This window comes from Cygnus olor, chromosome 4 (genome assembly GCF_009769625.2).
Source record: "Cygnus olor isolate bCygOlo1 chromosome 4, bCygOlo1.pri.v2, whole genome shotgun sequence".
Lineage (NCBI taxonomy): Eukaryota > Metazoa > Chordata > Aves > Anseriformes > Anatidae > Cygnus > Cygnus olor.
Window position 1 is genome coordinate 77,531,502 of NC_049172.1, and position 18,582 is coordinate 77,550,083.

The 18,582-nt window shown below is 73.7% G+C and overlaps 3 protein-coding genes across 5 annotated transcripts; 1 reads left to right on the forward strand and 2 right to left on the reverse strand.

Moving 5' to 3' along the window:
• Window positions 1-299: 299 nt before the first annotated feature.
• LOC121069397 (programmed cell death protein 4-like) lies at window positions 300-3,766 on the reverse strand (the record flags this gene model as incomplete). The annotated part of the gene is made up of 11 exons (XM_040555546.1): window positions 300-499; window positions 603-742; window positions 828-938; window positions 1,007-1,114; window positions 1,446-1,560; window positions 1,623-1,720; window positions 1,906-2,127; window positions 2,407-2,520; window positions 2,622-2,719; window positions 3,092-3,362; window positions 3,458-3,766. Coding segments are annotated over 11 exons (1,638 nt in total), but the record flags the coding sequence as incomplete, so codon positions are not given.
• Window positions 3,767-3,896: 130 nt separating this feature from the next.
• CCDC142 (coiled-coil domain containing 142) lies at window positions 3,897-7,684 on the reverse strand. Its single transcript, XM_040555853.1, has 8 exons — window positions 6,226-7,684; window positions 5,998-6,153; window positions 5,712-5,869; window positions 5,456-5,614; window positions 5,165-5,279; window positions 4,915-5,092; window positions 4,632-4,843; window positions 3,897-4,472 (listed from the first exon to the last, which is right to left on the reverse strand). Exons 1-8 carry the CDS (start codon window positions 7,652-7,654, stop codon window positions 4,186-4,188), a joined length of 2,694 nt encoding a protein of 897 aa, XP_040411787.1. The 5' UTR covers window positions 7,655-7,684; the 3' UTR covers window positions 3,897-4,185.
• Window positions 7,685-8,802: 1,118 nt separating this feature from the next.
• TTC31 (tetratricopeptide repeat domain 31) lies at window positions 8,803-15,039 on the forward strand. 3 transcript variants are annotated; one of them, XM_040556103.1, is made up of 17 exons: window positions 8,803-8,950; window positions 9,092-9,159; window positions 9,255-9,316; window positions 9,693-9,903; window positions 10,358-10,441; window positions 10,668-10,736; window positions 10,872-11,021; window positions 11,166-11,297; window positions 12,018-12,114; window positions 12,464-12,554; window positions 12,648-12,789; window positions 12,900-13,001; window positions 13,074-13,161; window positions 13,308-13,455; window positions 13,656-13,730; window positions 14,000-14,102; window positions 14,191-15,039. In XM_040556103.1, the coding sequence occupies exons 1-17, from the start codon at window positions 8,863-8,865 to the stop codon at window positions 14,272-14,274; spliced, it is 1,794 nt and encodes a 597-aa protein (XP_040412037.1). In that variant the 5' UTR covers window positions 8,803-8,862; the 3' UTR covers window positions 14,275-15,039. The 3 variants fall into 3 exon arrangements, with proteins under 3 accessions (XP_040412037.1, XP_040412035.1, XP_040412036.1); XM_040556101.1 differs by having other exon boundaries at window positions 9,255-9,315; window positions 9,680-9,903; XM_040556102.1 differs by having other exon boundaries at window positions 9,255-9,315; window positions 9,680-9,903; window positions 13,077-13,161.
• The last annotated feature ends 3,543 nt before the right edge of the window (window positions 15,040-18,582 follow it).

The window sequence follows — 18,582 nt, forward strand, 5'->3', positions numbered from 1 at the left end:
CCGCCGCCAGCCCCAGCCCCAGCGCCAGCGCCGCCGCCAGCCCCAGCGCCGCCCGCCCGCCCCGCGCCCCCCGCGCCGCGCCCCGCTCCCGCTCCCGCTCCCGGGGCCGGCCCCGCGCCTCCCGCGGCCCCTCCGCGCCCCGCCGCCGCCGCTCCGCCGCCATCGCCGCGCGTCACCGGGCGGGGCTGGGGGGAGCGGGGGGAGCGCCCCCTGGCGGCGCCTCCGGGGGCCGCTGCTGGGGGGGGACCGCGGCGTCCCCGGTACCGGCGGGGCCCGAGCCGCAGACGCAGACGCGCTCGTCCCTGGAAGCCGCTTTATTGTGCCCGCGTCCGGCCCGCCCGCACCGGCGGCCCCGGCCCCGGCTCCGGCTCCGGCTCCGGCTCCGGGTCTGGTCCCGGGGCAGCAGCGGCGGGGCCCTCGGAGCCCGGGGGGGGCCGTGCCCGGCGCTCACTGCTTGACCTGGCCCCCGTCGCCCTCGCTGACGAAGCGCTTTCGGCCCCTGTGGAGGAGGAGGAGGAGGAGGAGGAGGAGGAGGAGGAGGAGGAGGAGGGGGTGAGGGGATGAAGGCCCCCTCGCTCCCCCGCCCCCCCGTGTCCCCGTACCTGGCGGGGCAGGCGTCCCGCAGCGCCCTGGTGATGATGCCGCGCTGGAAGCAGAGCTCCACCAGCCGCTCCAGGAGGCCGTGGGCCAGGGGCACGTCCAGGCTGATGTCCCCCAGCTCCGCGTACACCCGCTGGAAGCCCTGGGGTCGCGGGGACACCGCAGGCGTCAGCCCTGGGACCCCCGCCCCGCACCCCCGGCCCCCCGACGGTTGCCTCCGCGCTCACCCGGTTCATCTGGTCCAGCGTCACCAGCCCCGTCTCCCACAGCACCTTCAGCAGCGTCACCATCATCGTCACTGGCGCGTCCCCGGAGCCCTCCAGCACCATCACCACCGCCTGCGGGCAGCGGGCGTCAGCACGGCCGCGGGGCCCCCCCGGCACCCCCAGCCCCCCCAGCCCCTCACCTCGTACACCAGCTCATGGTGGAAGTGCGGCACCTCCAGCGCCCGCAGGCAGCGCTCAGCCTCCGACACCTCCCCGGAGAGCAGGTACTCCCGCAGCAGCAGGTTCATCTGGGGACAGAGACGGCTGCGGTGGGGACGGCGGGGACACCGCACAGGGACTTTGTGTGGGGACGGCTGGGAATGGGGTCCTGATGTGGGGGTGGCACTGAGACAGCTGGGGGTGCTGCTGGTATGGCAGAACAGACCGGGGACACGAGCAGTGAATGCCACGTGGGCACGCACGTCCAGAGGGGTGCGGCGGGGGACACACAGGGCACGTCTGGAGGCACGGGCAGGGCCCGTGGGAGGGGACGAAGCGTGGGGACATCCGCATGGACGGGGAATGGGCAGGACCGGGGGACGCGGCGCGGGATGCATGCGGGGCCGGCCACGCGCTGACCTCCTTGACCAGGTGCTTGACGGGGCGCTGGCCGCCCCCCACGCCCCAGACGTTGTCGAGCCGGTTGACGTCGCGCTTGATGCGCAGCAGGACAGCGGCGCGGTCGAGGGCAGCCCTGCGGAGGACGGGGTGAGGGCCGGGCGCAGGGTGGGCAGCGGGGGCCGGGGCGGCGCTTACCTGGCGTGCTCGCAGTCCACGCGCCCCTTGTAGCGCTCCAGGAAGTCCAGGGGCAGCGCGTGGTCGGCCACCGCCCGGGCAATGAACTGCCCCAGCATCTGGGGGCACGGTGTCAGCGCGTGGCCCGCCGCTGACCCAAGCACTGCCAGCGTAGCCACGTTCCCCTGGCACCCCCTGGCACGTCCACCCCCCCGGCACAGCCACCTCCCCGCACGGCAGACCCGGCATGGCCACAACCCCAGAGCGCGCCCCGGCACGGCCGCGTCCCCGCGCCCGCTGACACCTGGGGGGCCTCGGGGGTGTCGAGGATGAGGTCGGGCAGGTCCTGCAGCATCTTGTCGAAGGCCCAGGCGATGTCCTCGGGGCTCACCACGCGGCCCACCAGGTCGGACAGCAGGCGGGACGTCAGCTCGCGGTGGCTGGCCTTGCCCTCCAGAGCCAGTGCCACCGCCAGCGAGGGCACCGCGTGCTTCTGGCTGCCCAGGTTCAGCCCCCGCAGCAGCGCCTGCGCCCAGCACGTTAACGCTGGCCCCGCGCACACCCCCCAGACCCTGCCCCTCCCCGGACCCTGCCCCACCACCAGCCTGGCCCCTGCATCTCCCCTCCCCATCACCAAGGCACCCCATCCCCTCCCCAAGGGACCCTGCCCCTTCCAAAGGGCTACCACCAGCAAGGGACCCCCCTCCACGCTCCAAGGGACCCTTCCCCTCCCTGGGACCCTGCCCCGCACCAGCTGGCCCCGTCCCCCTCACCGAGGGTCCCCTTTCCCCCTGCCCCGACGCACCATGACCTCGCTGGTGTCCCCGTGCTCAAAGTACTCCAGCACCATGGGCTGCACGTTCTTCTCCAGCTCGTCCTCCTCCAGCTCGGGCACCACGGTGGCATACACCGTGTCCCCCTGCGGGGACAGACGGACGTGGCTACCCGTGGGGCTCCAGTCGGCCGCCCACAGTGGGGGCTGCCCCAGGCAGGGGCTCAGGGAGGGGGCCAGGGCTGTACCTGAGCCACCTCGTCGTAGTTGGGGTCGCGGGCATCAGGCTCCTGGTAGCCGTACACCACGCCGGGGGCACCCCACACACCCTTGCCCCCGGCACCGCCTGCACCGGGCATAGATGGGGCTCAGCCACGGGGGGCACTGAGACCACCCGGGGGGGGCTACCAGCAGGGCCAGCCTGGGGGGATGGGAGGGAGCCCTGCCCCGTGGGGGATGCGAGGGGGGGGGGAAGGGGGCAAGCTCGTGGGGAGGTGTCGGGGCTGTGCGGGTCAGGAAGGATGCAGGGGAGGGTCCCAGCCTCATGGGGGGGTGACAGGGCCGTATGGGGGTCCCAGCCTCGGGGGGAATGGAAAGGGGGGGGTTCTAGCCTCACGGGGGGGGGTGACAGGGCTCTGCGGGGTCCCCAGCCCCAAGGGGAAATGGAGGGTGGTTCCCAGCCCCCCGGGGGTCGCGGGGGTCCCCGCCCGCCCCTCACCTTTCTTGGGCAGCCCGCGGCCCTTGCCCATGCGGGACTTGCGGTCGTGGGCCCTGCCCTTGGGGCTGCCGGGCTCGGGGCCGGGCTCGGCGCCCTCGGACAGCGACTCTCGGGCCGAGTCCCGGGACGAGGCGCGCCGCAGCCGCCGCTTGGCCTTGGCCTTGAGCCGCGCCTCGTGCAGCAGCTTCTCGCGGGGGGCCCAGGCCAGCGGCCCCCCGGCCCCCGGCAGCTCCTCGGCCCCGTCCTCCTCGGCGCCCGCCGGGCACGGGCCCTGCGCACCACCGGCACCGTCACCGCGCGCCCCGCCGGGCCCCGGCCCCTGCCGCCCCGCTCCCGGCCCGGTCCGCTCCCGGTCCCGGTACTTGCCGTGGCGAAGGGGCGCGGTCGGCGGCGCCCAGCTCGGCCGCGCTGGCGGCGGACATCGCGGCGGCGGCGGGGCCGGGCCGGGCCGGGCCCGAGGCGGCACCGGGACGGGGACCGGGACCGGGACGGGGAAGGGGACCGGGACGGGGAAGGGGCGAGCGGCTCGGCCCGACCCCGCCCCGCCCCGCCGCGCGGAGGAAGTGACCGGGCGGCAGCGGCGGCATGATGGGAGCCGTAGTCCCGCCGGCACCGGGCGCGGGGAGCACCGGGGGGCCGGGAGACCCCGGCACCGGGCGCGGCGGCACCGCGGGAGGGAAGAAACGAGACGCGGGGGCACGGCGGGGGCACGGGGGTCGGCAGCGGCGCTGTGCGGACCCCGAACCCCCGCGGGGAACCCCCCCCCCCCCCCCCCCCGAAACCGGCCCCGCGTGGGCAGCACGGCGCCGGGCAGCACCGGGCGAGCACGGCCTGAGCACGGGGCTTGGCGGGGCCGGCGAGGCCCCTCGGGCACAGCGGGGACGGGGACGGCCCCGGGGGTGTCCCCGGGCGGGCACCCACGCGGGGTGGCAGGGAGCGGCACCGGGGCGACGGCCACGGGCCCCCGGGCCGGGCGCACGGCGCTGCTCGAGGCCGCGAGCACCGGGAGTCGGCAGCCGGGGCTGGGACTGCCCCCCCCGGGCGCTCCCACGGGACCCCCCCACGGGGAAGGGGACAGAGGCCCAGAGCCCGGCTCAGCTCAGCTCGTTGGGCGCTTTATTGCTGCTCAGCCCTCGGGGCTCTTGGCCATGCAGGGCAGGCCGGGCACACGCCAGCGCCGGGCCCCGCGCAGCCGCAGCGCCAGCCACTGCTGCTGGCTGCCCGCCAGGTAGGACTCGGGGGGGGCGCGCAGCTGGCCGGGAGGCTCCGTGCTGGGGGAGGCCGGGGGGGGGCCCCGCCGCGGCCCCCGGCGCCTCCAGGGTCTCCAGGCTGTGCAGGCTGCTCGCGCCCAGCTCCTGCGTGCGGGCGCCGTTGTTGGAGCCTGGATGGGGAGAGGAGACGGGGTCACAGGAGGGATGGGGGCCTGCCCCGTGCCCCCCGTCCCGAGCTCCCCGGCACCGGGGAGGGATGAGGAGCCCGAGGCAGGCACCACGGGAGCTGCGGGCTGGGGGCTCCCATCCCTGTCCCCGTCCCGACTCACAGCACCGGCGCAGGGAGGGCCAGGGGTGGGAGGACGGGTAGGCCTTGCCGCTGGGCTGCTGCAGCAGGCAGAGGATGGCGCTGTCCATCTGCTGGAAGACGCGCAGGGAGAGCAGCGACTGCCGGGTCTCGGGCGCCAGCCCGTAGTGCTCCGACTGCACCAGGTCCCGCACCAGCGCGAAGTCCTGCTGCAGCTGCAGGGCGCCCTGCAGGCTGTGCACAGCGCCTCAGCCTGGGCGCCCCCGGCCCCTGCCCCTGCCCAGCCGCGGCCCCGCCACCCTCACCTAAACTTGATCTTCCGAGCCAGGATGTGATCCATCCAGGCCTCCACGAAGGCCGTCGTGACCCGGGCCAGGGCGGGCACCTGGCAGTCGCGGGGCAGCAGCTGGGCACCCTGCAGGACCTGGCCCAGCACCGTCTGGGCCGCTGCCGCCGCGTACTCGCTGGGGGAGCTGGGCAGCTCTGCGGGGACGGGGACCCGGTCAGCCCCGCGGCCCTGCCAGGGCTGGGGGGGCCAGGGCGCCTGCTACCCACCGGCTCGGAGGCTGACCCTCCAGTGCTTGCCCAGTGGCATGGTCTGGTCAAAGATCTCGGCCGACATCCGCTTGCAGTCGGTGGAGAACATCTTCAGCACTTCCCCCGCAAATTGCTGGGGAGCAGAGCAAGGGGAGCTGGGGCTGCGCAGCCCAGTGCCCGGCCGTGCCAAACCACTCCCTCCCCGCTGCGGGACCTCTCCCAACACAGCGCAGGGCTCGGTGCGTGGCAGCCGCTGGCACCTGGGGCTGTGGCAGTGGCACACAAGCCACTGGCAGTGCTCGGCCCTACCTGGATGCTGGCAGCCGTGGAGCGGATCTGCTGGCACAGCCACATCTCCTGGTGGGACCGGAGCCGCTGGTGGGGCGCGAGGTGCTGGGGGCTGTCCCCGGGCTCCGGGAAGGCCGCGCTCACCAGCAGCACCAGCGCGTCCGTCTCGGCCTTCAGCAGCTGTAGGCGGCAGAGGGAAGAAGAGTGACCCAAAGCCTGCCCCCAGCCCCGCAGTGGGGCTGAGCCCCCTGTGCCCCCACCCTGGCCCTGCACTCACCTGCAGGTCTCCCTGGGTGACGAGCAGGAACTGGTGGAGGGACCAGGACGCCAGGTACTGGAAGGCCTTGCCCATCAGCCAGGAGCAGGAGGCCTGCACCGTGGCCAGGCACCGGCCCAGCAGCTGCAGGCGCAGGCAGGGCGAGCCAGGGGGGCTGCCTGGGGGCAGACAGAGCGGTGGGGACATGGTGGTGGCTGCGGTGACACCGCACCTAGCAGGAGCTCGGCACAGCAGGGCCAACAGAGGGACTGTCCCTGTCCCCAGACCATGACAAGGTGCCACTCACCCTCCAGCACGGGCGGCAGGTGCCGCAGGGCGAAGGACAGGCCTGGGTAGAGCTGCTGCAGGAGCCGGGCGGTGCTGCTCTGCGCCGCTCCCCCTGATGGCTCCGACACCGCTGAGCACCGGTCACACAGCCCTGAGCCCAGTGCCCGGGTGAAGTCTGCGAGGGGGACATGGGGTGAGCGGTGCTGGGCCCCGGACAGGGCCCCCCCGGCCACCCCGCACCCCCTACCTCGCTCCCAGGTGCGCAGGACGCCCTGGCACAGCAGGCGCAGGCAGAGCCGCTCCAGCTCCTCCTGGCACTCCGGGGGGACGCGGGCTGCAGGGGGACAGCGCTGAGGGACGCCCTGCAGGACCCTTGGCCCCCGGTGCAGGGCTGGGGGTCTCCTGGAGGCGGCCACTCCGCAGGGACCCTGGGCGAGTGCCTGGCGCAGCTCCTGCGTGTTGCTGGGGGCCCGTCCTGCCCTGCAGTCCGGCAGCTCCAGGCGCAGGCCCAGCGCAGCGCTGGTGGCGTCCCAGAAGAGCGGGAGGTACCGGGCGTACAGGGCCTCGGCTGCTGCCGCGTGGGACGCGTCCAGCCAGCGCACCGACTTCCAGCCCGGGGAGCCCGGCCGCGGGGCCGTGCATGGGGGCACGGGGCTCCCCGCCGGCTCGCTGAGCACGTGGCGCCAGAGGCTGTCAGCGGAGGCCACCAGCACCTCCAGGACGGGGCCAACGAGCTCCTTGTCCTCCACACACAGCGCCCGCAGCTCCTCGGGGAGGTTCTGCAGCACTCCCCGGCCCGAAGGTCCCACATCCTCCGCTGCGATGGGGCAGCCAGCTGGAGGCCAAAGCACGGTGCCCTCTGCCCCGTGCTGCAGGAGCTGCCCGAGCCGCTCGGCCGCCAGCCGGCCGCGCTCAGCCGCCAGCACCGCCAGCACCCTCTGCAGGGGGAAGGCGCGGGGCAGCCCCCCCGCCCAGCCTTGGACGGAGCCCAGCTCGGGGTCCAGGTCGCCCAGCACGCGGTTGTAGATCTCCAGCCCTTGGAAGAGGTCGGCGAGCAGCGCCGGGGGGGGACCCGGGGGCCCGGCCCTCGCCAGGCCCCGCAGCGCCTCCTCGGCCCGCGCCTCCAGCAGCCGCGCCGCCTGCAGCGCCAGCAGCCCCAGCGCCCGCCGCATGTGCGCCACCGCCTCGTGCCGGCGCAGCAGCAGCGGGCGCAGCCAGGCCTCGCCGCGCATCCGCCGCTGCAGCGCGCTCCAGTGCCCGGCGTGCGCCCGCAGCTCCTCGCAGAGCCCCCGCAGCGGCCGGGCCGCCCCCGGTGCCCCGGGCAGCAGCCGGCGGAGGAAGGCGGAGGCGGCGTGCAGGCGGCGGCAGTACTCGCGGGCCAGGCGCAGGAGGTGGCGGTGCTGCAGCAGCGCCTGCAGCGTGGCGCCGCGCTCGGCCACGCGCGGGTGCAGCGGGTGGAAGGAGAAGGCGTCGGCGGGCTGGTGCCGCACGTGGCCGCGGAAGGTCTCGGTGCGCGGGTCCTCCCAGGCGCGGAAGGCGCGGCGCAGCCCCGCCAGGCTCCGCTCCAGCCCCGCCGGCGCCTCGGGGCGCTCCTCCGCGTCCCCGCCCGGGGCGGCCGGGCCGGGCGGGGGGGGCAGCAGGCGCCGCATGCCGGGGCCGACGCAGCTCCGCAGCATGGCCTCCGCCTTCCGCAGCGAGCGGGCCAGGCCGCCCCGGGGGCCGCCGCCTGCGGGGACGGGACCGGGACCGGGACCGGCACCGGGACCGAGCTGGGCGCGGGGCGGGGAGAACGGGGGGCGGCGGCGCTCACCTGGCTCCGCGGGCGGCCGGGGCGGGGCGGCGAGCGGCGGCAGCAGGGGCGGCAGCAGGGGCGGCAGCGCGGGCAGGGCCGGCGGGGCGGGCACCGGGCCGGGCACCGGGAGCGGGGGCGGGGGCGGGCGGGCGGCGGGCGGCGGCTGCGGGCAGGGGCGGTCAGCAAGGGGCGGGGCCGCCTGCCCGCGCCCCGCCCCTCCCGCTCGCGCGGCCAATCGGTGCCCGCCGAGCCGGAGTGCCACGCCCCCTCCCGGGGCGGGGCCACGTGACGCCCTGCGGGCGGGCGCAGTTACCGAGGAGACGCCGAAAGCGGGGTCGGGCCCGGTGCCGCCGCCAGGCCGCGACCTCTGCGCCGGGCCGGGGCCGTGCTGCCGGCGGGAGGGCGGCGCCCTGCTGCGCCCCGGCCCGGCCCGGCCCGGCCCTCCCCGGGTGCGCCGGCCCCAGAGCTCCCCACCGGCCCGCTCGCCCGTTACCCAACTAACGTCCCCACGGCGCCGCCGGGGAGCGGGGGCCGCCGGCAGGGACCGGGGCCGGGTCCCGCGGGCAGAGCTGCGCGCCCCGTCCCTGCCGCGCCGTCCCCGCGGGGCTCGGGGCCTCACCTGCCCGCAGGGCGTCCCGCAGCTCCTCCCGGGCCGTCCGTCCTGCATCTTGGGCCGGGCGCGGGCACGGCTCCGGGCACGGGCGACCGCCGCCGGCAGGGCCGCCGGGAAATGAGCTTAGCGCTCGTGAGCCCCGCTAATCCGGCGCAGGGCAGCGGGCGGGGACGGCCGGCCGCCGGCTCCCGCCCCCGCCTGCTGGCAGCGCCGCGGGGTGCGGGGGGGCACGGCCGTGCCCCGGGACGGGCGGCGGGAGGGGCTGCGGCGCCCACGGCTGCGACCCCCGGGGGGTCGCTGGGGGCGGGACGTCGCTGGGGGTGCGGGACGTGCCGCTTGGGCCTCGCGGGCCGCCGTCCTGCCCGCACCCGAGATGGCGGCCGGCGGCCTCACGCCCCGCCCGCGCCCCACTTCCGGCCCGCGCCGAGCGGGAGCTTCCGCGGTCCGGCGGCGGGCACCGGGAGCGGCGGGGCCGGGCCATGCGGAGCCCAGCCGGGACGGGACCCGGGGCCGCCCCCGTCGCCTGCCCCTGGGGCTGCGTGCTCGGCGCCGGCGGCTGGAGCGGCGGTACGGGGCCGGGGGGGGGTCGCGGGGCGGGGTCCCGGGAGCGGGGAGCGGGGAGGGCTGGGTCCGCCCCGCCCCGCGCCGCGCCGCCGGGTTTCGGTTTCGGTTCCGCCGGCGGCTGAGCGCTGCCCCCGCCCCCCGCAGCGCCCCCGTGCCCCCGGCACTTGCTGCCCGGAGCCCCCGAGGCCGAGCGGAGGATGCGGCAGGTGCAGGTAGGCGGCGGGACGGGGGGGGCTGGGAGCCCCGGGGCAGCGCCCCCGGTGCGTGCGGGGCGGCCGCGGCACCTCCCGCCCCGCTCCGCCCGCAGGCTGCCTGCCCCCCGCTGCACCGCACGGCGCCGGGACGAGCCGCCGCGGAGCCGCTGCCAGGTGAGGGCGGGGGGGGCTCGGCCCCTGGGGACCCCAAGGGCGGGGGGGGGCTGGGAGCGGCCCGGCGGTGCCCCGCGTTCCCCGGCAGCGGGGGAAGCGCTGGAGGAGCGGGCAGCGGTTGCCGGCCCCCGCCAGGCAGGGGGGAGGACCCGGCCCGGCCGTGCTGGGGCTGGGCGCTCCCCCGCAGCGCCGCTCCCGTTATCGGAGCGTGGCCTTCAGCGGCCGGCGGCTCCCCCGCCTGCGGGGGCCGTTTGCTGCTGCTTCGGTGCCGGGGGGGAGAGGGAGGCGGGGCGGGGGCGGCCGTACCTGGGGCTGCGGGGGGCACGGCCGTGGGGAGGTGTGGGCAGCGCCTCGCCCTGCACAGGCCAGGGCTTCTACTGCCCCAGCCAGCCGGAGTCCAGCGAGGGGGAGGAGGATGACGACTGGATCGACTACACCCGGAGCTACAGCAGCCCCGGCTTCAGTTTCCACGGGACCAACAATCCCATCCTGTGCGGGGAGCCGCTGCCCGTGCACCCAGCCCCCGGCTTTCTAAACCTGGGCGTGCACGGCCTGAACGCGTCCTGGAGGCACCAGGTCACAGCGGAGGTGAGCGCCCTCGGCCACACGCGCTGCTCCTCCTCCCCGAGGTGCCCCTGCTGCCAGCCTGACCCGTCCCTGCCATGCTGTGCCCGCTGGTCCCTTCGCCTCCTGGCTGCAGCAAGGCTCAGCTCTCGCAAGCCGCTCCTGTGATCCCCACATTGGCTCCAGCTCTGCAGAGCTGCCCCGATGGCCCCTTTGGGCTCAGGGCTGTTGTGGCTGAGCCACGTCGTAGTTCCTGTGTGAGCAGCAGCTGCTGCAGCTTCCTGCCCGTGATCCCCTCCCGAATCCGTGGCTCCCCCACGAATCCCTGCAGCTCCACGGTGTTCCTGTCAGCCCTGCGGCAGCTCCCACCACGCTCAGGGGCAGCTGAGGCGTTGCTGCCTGCACACCCCAGCCTTTCCCTGGCTGGGGTGCGGTGTCAGGGGCTCATAGTTGGTCACTGACACCTCTCTCCCCCCAGGAAGCAGAAAAGAACGCGAAGGAGCTGGTGGCAGAGGAGGAGCGAATGAAGAAGAAAGCGGAGAAAAAGAAATTGAAGAAGAAGGTGGGTGTGTGCCGCTGTGGGGCTCTCACGGCCCGCCTGGAGCGTGGTCCCTGCTGTCTGAGCCCCGCTGATAGCCCCGGTGCGAGGCATGTCTCCTGGGGGCTGGCGCTTGCTTACGCTCGTTGCCCGCAGCAGCACGCTGGGCAGAGAGCTGCGCCGCGGGTCAGGTCTGGGTTTGTGCCGCTTTGGGCTGCTGCCAACGCGTGGTTTTATCTCTGCTTTTCAGAAGCAGAAGGACAGGAAGAAGCAGGAAAAGTTAAAACAAGAGCTAAAAAGCAAGCAGGAGGCTGAGTCGGTGAGCGGCCGTGCACCTTTCTCTCTCCCTGCGGCTCCCACAAACCTCGGAACGTGCAGAGCTGGGGCTGCGAGAGCTGCCGGGGGCAGAGCCCTGACTGCGGCTGCCTTCCCACTCCCCGTTCTCTCTCTGCAGAGTACCTCGTCTCTGAACAGCGCTGCTCCCGCCGATGCTGATGGTGCTGAGGAGGAGAAGGGCTGCTCAGCCTCCAGCCCCTCTCAGAGCCTCGGGGATGGTGCGGAGGAGGGAGCAGGGGACCAGGGTGGTAGCGTGGAGGAGGCAGAGGTGAGGCGCTGCGGCCGTGGGCTGCGCTGCCTGCCTGCCTGCCGGGGTCAGCCCCGCGCGGCGCCTGCTGCGCTTCCTGACCGCTGCCTGCCGTGCAGACAGGGCACGCGGCTCTGCACGGCTCTGACCCCTCTCATCTTCTAGGACGAACTGGACTTGAGCTGCACCTTTGTCTTCAAAGCACGGCAGAAAGCAGGCGTGAAGCTGCAAGTGCCTGGGAAGGAGAAACCGACCAAACCTGGTGCTGTAGAGCCCAACAAGGGGCTGCAGGAGACAGTGAGTTGGATCCCGCCCCCCAGAGGGGCCTTCCCTGCAGGCAGGAGCGCGCTGCCGGGGGGGCTGGGGTGTCTCTGCAGGACCCCTGCCCACGAGGGGCCTCGGGCAGGGCAGTCCCTTGGGCAGTTCCTGGGAAGGGAGTGGGAACCAGGGCGGCCGTGGGCAGCGGTGCTGCTGCTGCCGGTCCCAAGGCTGGGCGCCAGCGGTCCTGGTGCCAGAGCTCCTTCAGGCTGGGGCCTCCTGAGCACGCTGATGGCAGCTGCAGGAACCTGGTAAAGGACGCATGGGAGCCGTAAGTACCCTCGGCACTGACTCGCCCTGAACTCTCTTCACAGCCTGTGGCTGGCCCAGCTCCTGAATTAGAGCTGGAACCGTGTGTGGGCAGAGAGAGCCCCCAGTCACCAAGGGGCTGGCACAGCACGTGGGTCCCAGGGCCGTGCTCTGTCTGCCTGGGTGGTGACAGGGACGGTGTCCACCCCGGTGCTATAGGCTGGGAGCCATGGCAGCTCCTCCCCAGCCTCTCCCAGCTCTTTGGAGCTGGCTGCGCTGCGCTGGCGGGGGTGTGGGTGCCCCCATCCTCTGCCCAGCCCTACAAGCTGGGGCACAGTGGGGAGCGGTGCCTGCACACCGGGGACAGGCAGCTCTGCTGGGCCGTCTGCCTCGGTCCCCAGGCTGGGGCAGGAGCCCTCACCCCCGCTGCCCTGCTTGGCTGCCCCACAGGCACCTGAGCCCCCGCTGCCGTGCTTGGCTGCCCCACAGGCCCCTGAGCCTGTGCCCCTGGACACAAGCGTGGTGGAGCAGAGCCTGATTCTTGCAGGTCAGTGCCTCGGGCCTCCCCGGACAGCGAGAGCAAGAGGGTGGGCACATGGCAGCTCTGCCCTGCTTTGTCCAGGCTCTGTGGGCAGCTTTGCCCCAGGAGGGTTGCTCTGGGCGTGCACCCTCGTGCTTCTCACTGGCTGTGGGTCTGTGTGGCACCGGGCTGTCTCCGAGGCACCTTTCCCACCTGACGGGGTGAAGGCGAAGCTGCTGCCACCTCCTCTCTGTGGCCCTGCTCGTCCCCAGCAGACACGCGTGTCCCTGCCGCGTGCCGGGACACCGCTCTGCTCCCCCCAGCTGGGCTGCCTGGCTCGCTTGAGGGTTGGCAGCGGGCGATGCTCTCCCTGCAGGTCACGGCAACGAGGCCGCCCAGGAGGGCCACTACGTGGAGGCAGTGCAGGCCTTCACCGAGGCCGTGAAGCTGAACCCCAGGGAGCACCGGTGAGCACGGGGCTGGGCGCTGCGGGGTCACTGAGCTCCGCGTCCCAGCTGGCGTGCCCAGAGCCTGCAGCCACGACCCTGCTCTGCCCCCAGGCTCTTCGGGAACCGCTCGTACTGTTACGAGAAGCTCCAGCAATACGAGGAGGCGCTCAGGGATGCGCAGATGTCCCTCAGCCTCCAGCCCAACTGGCCCAAAGGCTTCTTCCGCAAGGGCAAAGCCCTGCGGGGGCTGAAGGTACCAGGGTGGGCAGGGGGGCTGCAGGTGCTTGGCAGAGCCCTGCATGGGGGCAGAGGCAGCATGTCCCTGGGGACAGGAGCTCAGCCCCTCTCCCCGCGTGGCCCCAGCGCTATGCCGAGGCCGTTAGGACCTTCGAGGAGCTGCTGCGGCTGGATGGTGCCCACGCTGACGCGGCCGCCCAGCTGCAGGCCTGCCGGGCGCTGCTGCAGGTGAGCTCCGGCCCTGCTGTGCTGCTGGCCCCAGCGCCACCCCACGGGCCCTGACCCCTCTCCCCTCCGCAGCAGAGCAGCGCCCACACAGCTGGTGTCCCTGGGGGCGTCCCCGTGCTGTCCCTGCTGGAAGATGGGGATCCACCGCTGCCCCTGCCCGGTAAGGGGCTCAGCACCGGCAGCAGTTTGCCTTAGGGATGGTGCTGGGGGGCCCTGGGTGCGGTGGAGCTGGACGCGAGCGGGGGATGTGGAGGCTGGGCTGGCCCCCAGCCCTCAATGTGCTGAGCGCCGGGTGCCTCTCACCAGACGAGTGGGTGAATGGGAGCTGCTGTGACACCGACATGAGCGGCTTTGTGACCGTGGTGAACTCGAGGAGCCACTCGAAAAGCCAGGCCCGGGCCACAGCCGCAGCGAGCAGCAAGCAGCAGCAGCTGCCTCCGCATCATCCTGGCAGGTAGGGCCCAGGGGCTGGGGAGGGAGACGGGGCTGGCGGGGACTGCAGCCCAGGGCCCCAGGGGAGGTGCCTGGTGCTTACTCGGGACAGCGGGAGGGCCGGTGAAGCCTGTTGCTGCCTCTGAGCTGGGGGTGCTGGGGAGCCCTCCGGGTGTGGGCAGGAGGGAGGCAGCTGCCGGTGATGGTGGTGCGGTTTGGCAGGGACTGCTATCCCCTGTGGGTTGGGAACGTCACCTCCAGGATCACCGAGAAGGTGCTGCGGGACTGCTTCAGCCGGTGAGTGTTTCTCCCTGCGCCCGCCCTGCTCCGTGTCGCTATCCCGGTGCCAGGACCGTGCATCCACGGTGCCCTGCCAGCCCCCTGCCCGCCCTGTGGGACTGACTCACTTGGGCCCCTGCTCCCCGTGCTCCGTGGTGGGAGCGAGCCCTGCTCTGCGATGGCACAGCCCGGCCCCATCCCTGCTGTGTTTCACCTTCCCTGCGGAGCGTGGGGAGCGTTGGTGCGGGGTGTCCGTGGGGCAGGCTTGCCGAGACTCCACCGCGCAGGTTTGGGCAGATCCAGTCCATCCGGATGCTCCCAGGCAAACGCTGTGCCTTCGTCAACTTCAAGCAGAAGGCATCAGCAGAAGCAGCCTACGAGGACATGCTGGTGAGCACTGGGCCGGGGGGACCCACGGCCCCTCCTGGGCTCTGCGCCCAACGGGGCCGTGGCAGCACCGATGTCTCTCCCTCCCCAGGACGCTGACCTGGAGGGAAGCAGGCTGGTGCTGCAGCTCAAGCACCCCTCCCACGCCACGCCGAGCCCCTGGCAGCGCCCGTAGGCCTGCTGCGAGGGGGGTGCCCTCCCCGGGGGGCTCCTGTAGCCAGCAAACCTCACCAGCTCAGGGGGAGCAGAGCCAGGACCCCTGTGGTGGGATGCTGCCCCCTTGCACCGCTGGGACCCTGTCCAGGGCTGGCCCCAACAGACTGCTGCTCCTGCGCCACCCAGCTCCGCAGCGCCCGGCCTCGCGCCCCGGGGAGCCAGCGGGAGCGCGGACCCCTCCTGGCAGGGCTGTGGCCGCGGGGGCTGTGACCTCTTGGGATGTTTTCCCCAGGCCCTGGAGCCAAGGAGTGAGCACAGTTGGGTTTGGGCCCTCCCTGCTCGGGTTTCCTCCCCAGCCTGGCGCTTTGTGCCCCGCGTCCTGCAGCAGCAGCTCCTGGCTGTGCGCTGGGCTCTCGGAGCTGGTCCCCAGCCCTGGGAGGAGCCGGGGGCACCCTGCAGGGTGCCTTCCCTGGGCCTCAGCGGGGTGGGGGGCCCTGCCCGCACCCTCTCTCCCTCTGCAGCAGCAGCCCCGGCCCCTGGCCCTGTGCTGGGCTTGGTCCTAGCCCAGGGCCCTACCTCCTGCCACCTGTCGTGGCTGTGCCTTGGGGGCCTGCCCCCTGGGGGCTCTGGGGACTAGGGACCGTGCTGCCCCGGGGCCTGCCCATGGAGCTCCTTGTGCCCGGGAGCCCTGCATGCAGCAGGGCTGGGCCCTGCCCACAGCGGCACACGCTGCCTTCAGGGATTTGTACCTGCTTTGGGTTTCTTAATAAAACCAAGAGCCAGACGTGCTCCTGTGCTGCTCCTTCCCCTGCCCGGCTGCCTGTCCCTGGCACCCTATCAGCCCCCCCATTCACATCAGTGCAAAGCTGCTCCCCCCCCCGACCCGGGCTGTGCTTCTGTGTCCCCCCTGGGGCACTGCCACCGTCACACCTCATCCCCCCACACCTCCTGCTGCCCCTGCTTTCCTCCAGCTCCTGCCCCGTCACCTGTCACGGGCTCACTGTGCTGCAGTGCAGCCCCCCCGCGCAGCCCCCTTGTGTGACTCTGGGGAAACCAAACACGGGGGCGGGGGGAGCCGCATTCCCAGGCAGGGCACGGTGGATGTGTTTTGTCTCTCAGTCCCTCCAGGCTCTGGCAGCGATTGATGGCCTGGGACTCGCGCACGGCCTTTGAAGCGTTTGGGGCTGCTGCTGAGCTCCATTAAAGCTCACTTTGCAGCAAGCACCCGCGGCACACAGGGAGGCTGGTTTCCCAGCGAACATCTGTGGGTTTTTAGTGGGATTATCTCTAATGGAGCTGCCCTTTGAGGCATCTGAGGGTTTCGTATGATTTACAGAGGCAAGCCGTGCTCGGTGGCTTTTGCATGGGAGAGGAGCGAGTGTCGGGCAGGCTCCCAGCCGGGCGCTGCCGCAGCTCCATCCCACCAAGCCCTCACCCTGGGGCTGCTGGCTCACTACACTGGGGACGTGCGGGGCCCGTCACTGCTCACCGGGCTGCGGTGAGCGGCTCTGGTGCACATGCTCCGGGCGGCTCCATGTCCTCAGGGGCCCGGCACCCGCAGGGCTGCTGCTTTGGTCGCTCGCCTGCCCTGAGTCTTGCTGCCCCGCCACTGGAGCTGCCCTCTGGCTGCGCTGCAGGGGGCTGCGTGGGCACTCCCTGCCCTGGTCCTGTGCGGGTGCTCCCCTGGGGCTGTTTTCCCTCCCTGGAGGAGTGGGGACACGGTGTTGGCCGGGGAGGACAGGACAAGGGACAGCAGGGACAGAGGGGGTGGGCAATTGCCCAGGGCAGTGTGGGGGTCCTGCAGGAGGGGTGGTGGTGCTGCCGGGGGGACAGCGGTGTCACACGGCAGGGACAGGGCAGCTCCGTGCCCTGGGTGCTCCGCACAGCGCGGAGTCACCAATTCATGGAATCCACCTCGGTTGGAAATGAGCTTCAACCAAGTCCAACCGCCAACCTGGCTTACCACGTCCCATCACTAAATCCCGTCCCTTAGCGCCTCGGCCATGTGTCTCAAATACACCAGCGATGGGGAGGGCACCACCCCCCTGGTCAGCCCAGCTGCACTGGGCCCCCAACCCCGGGAACCTCCAGGCATGGGGAAGAGCCCGGGGATCCCAGGGGCATGGGGATGGGGGAGGCATCGAGGCATGCCAGGCTCTGAGCAGCTGGGGTGAGGCGCGGGACAGCGCCCAGGCAGCCCCCAGTGCCTCCCACGGGGGCCTCCCGGTGCCCCGGTTTCCCGTCAGCGGGGGTCCTGGCGGGGGGCAGGGCCCGGGGGGGTTCTGCTGCCCCCGGTACGGGGCCACGCTGTGTTTGCTGTGGGCCCCCAGCCCCGCTGTTAGGAGAGCAGTGCCTGTAATGTCATTTGCAGGTGATGGGAGTCGCAGGGGCCGTGGCAGGAAGGCAGTAGGCAGGCCATCAAGTAGGATTTGATTAATATGCAAATGGGCGGCGGGGAGAAGGAGCGCGGGAGACAGCGAGTAATTAATCACTAGTTAAAAGAAATTAATACCAACAGCAGAGGTTGTCAGGAAACAGCAGCAGAGTTAATCATCCAGAAAATTGGAAGAGGAAAACGACGAGAGCGCGTGGGGAGGAGCGGAGCGCGGGGCCGGGCCTGGCGGTGCCTCCGCCGGCGGCACGGGCACGGAGCCTGCCCCGGGGCCCCGGTGGCGGGCGCGGAGCGCGCGGGGGCGAGCGCGGCTGGGGCGTGCCCGCGGCTCGGCTCCGGGCAGAGCCTCCCGGGACCGGGGGCCGGGTCCTGCAGCCGGGGAACCCCCCGGGGTGCTCAGCGCCCGTGCGCGTGGAGTACGAGAGGGGGGCCCCGCTTCGGGCGGCGCCGCGCAGCCCCGCAGCCCCGCTGCCCCCAGCAGCCCCGCACCCCCCCCGCAGCCCCGCTGCCCCCCTCCGCAGCCCCGCACCCCCCCGCAGCCCCGCAGCGCCCCCAGCGCGCCCACCGGGGGGGCCGCAGCTGCTGCCTGTGCCCGAGCCCGTGGCCGGCTGCCTCCGCGCGGTGCCGCTGCGGGCGGGGGGCCCGGGGCCGCCCCCGGCGGTGGGAAGCGGCTGCTGATGGCGGCGCGCCCGGCGCCTGCGGCACGTCCCGGAGCGGAGCCTCCCGCGGGGCGGCCGGGGGGGCTCCAGCCGCTGCCCGGCCCCGCGGCCGCTTCCGCCCCGATGAGCTGCGCCCGCGGGACCGGCCGGCGGGGGGGGGGCTGGGTCCGGGGGGGCGGCTCGGGCAGGCTGGGGCCGCGGCAGGGGCACCGAAGCCGCCGGGCCCCGCGGACGGAGGGGCGGGAGGTGCTGGCACCGGCTCTCGCTGCGGGGACGGGGCCGAAACGCGAGGGCCTGAGCCCCCTCCTCCTCCCCCGTCCCTGCCCCACGCCGCCCCCGCCCGCCCCCCCCCCTCCAGCCTGTGGGGCGCATGGGGAGGGCCGGGGCCGAGGATGTGGGGTCCCGGCCGCGCTCGGGGAGGCTCTGGGGGCGCCGGGACAGCCGGGGGGGGGAGCGGCGCTGGAGCCCCCGGCCCCGGGCGTGCGGCCCCGGGCCCGTCTCTATCGTGGGGACCGGGGACATCGCCCGGCGTGGCCGCCTGTCGGGAGGGGGGGCCGGGGGGGCCGGTGCAGGCCGGGGGGCTGCGGGGCCGCGGAGGCGCCTCGTTATCTCGCTCCTGGCTCCTGGCTGCGGCTGCTGGGGGCTCGTGGGGTGAGCGCAGGGCTCCTGGCTCTGGGGCTGGGCACACACCGCCGCTTTTTGGTCGCCCATCGAGTGAATGAGGTGATCGCGGCAACAGCACCCCGGAGCCTTGCCCCAGCCCTGCGGGGCCGTGGCTGCGGGCATCATGGGTCAGTGTGAGAGTCCTGGGATCCCGCAGGGCATGCAACCCCACTGCTGCGTGTGCAAATCCCACTGCTGCGTGTGCAAATCCCACTGCTGTGTGCAAACCCCATTGCTGTGTATGCAACCCCCCCCCGCAGGGTGTGCGAACCCCATCGCTGTGTGTGCGAACCCCATCGCTGTGTGTGCAAACCCTTCCCGCGGGGTGCGAGGCCCCCCAAGTCTCTGGGCCTCTGGGGGCCTGTGCGGAGCTGGGGGGAAGGAGCCAGCCCCGGAGCAGCACCGGGGCAGCCGGGTGGGTGCTGAGCTGGGGGCTCCCGAGGCCGGGCAGCCCCCGGAGTCTGCAAGCACTGAGGAGAGGGAGGAGGGAGGCAGGGCGGGACCCCCTGGGGGTCCTCTCCCCCCACCCCTTGTCCTCTGCCCCCTCTCCTCCGGAGCCCTGCCCGGGGCCTCTGCCCCCGCCCGCGGGGTGCCCGCAGCCGTAGCACAAGGG

Bases quoted from the DNA above. Each gene is read 5' to 3' on its own strand.
- CCDC142 (XM_040555853.1), bottom strand. From the start codon at position 7,654: ATGCTGCGGAGCTGCGTCGGCCCCGGCATGCGGCGCCTGCTGCCCCCC. The intron at 5,870-5,997 runs GTGAGTGGCACC...GTCTGCCCCCAG, and splicing joins CCTGCCGCCCGTGCTGGAGG to GCAGCCCCCCTGGCTCGCCC. The intron at 4,844-4,914 runs GTGAGGGTGGCG...CGCTGTGCACAG, and splicing joins GCTCGGAAGATCAAGTTTAG to CCTGCAGGGCGCCCTGCAGC.
- TTC31 (XM_040556101.1), top strand. From the start codon at position 8,863: ATGCGGAGCCCAGCCGGGACGGGACCCGGGGCCGCCCCCGTCGCCTGC. The intron at 12,790-12,899 runs GTACCAGGGTGG...GCGTGGCCCCAG, and splicing joins AAGCCCTGCGGGGGCTGAAG to CGCTATGCCGAGGCCGTTAG. The intron at 14,103-14,190 runs GTGAGCACTGGG...CTCCCTCCCCAG, and splicing joins CAGCCTACGAGGACATGCTG to GACGCTGACCTGGAGGGAAG.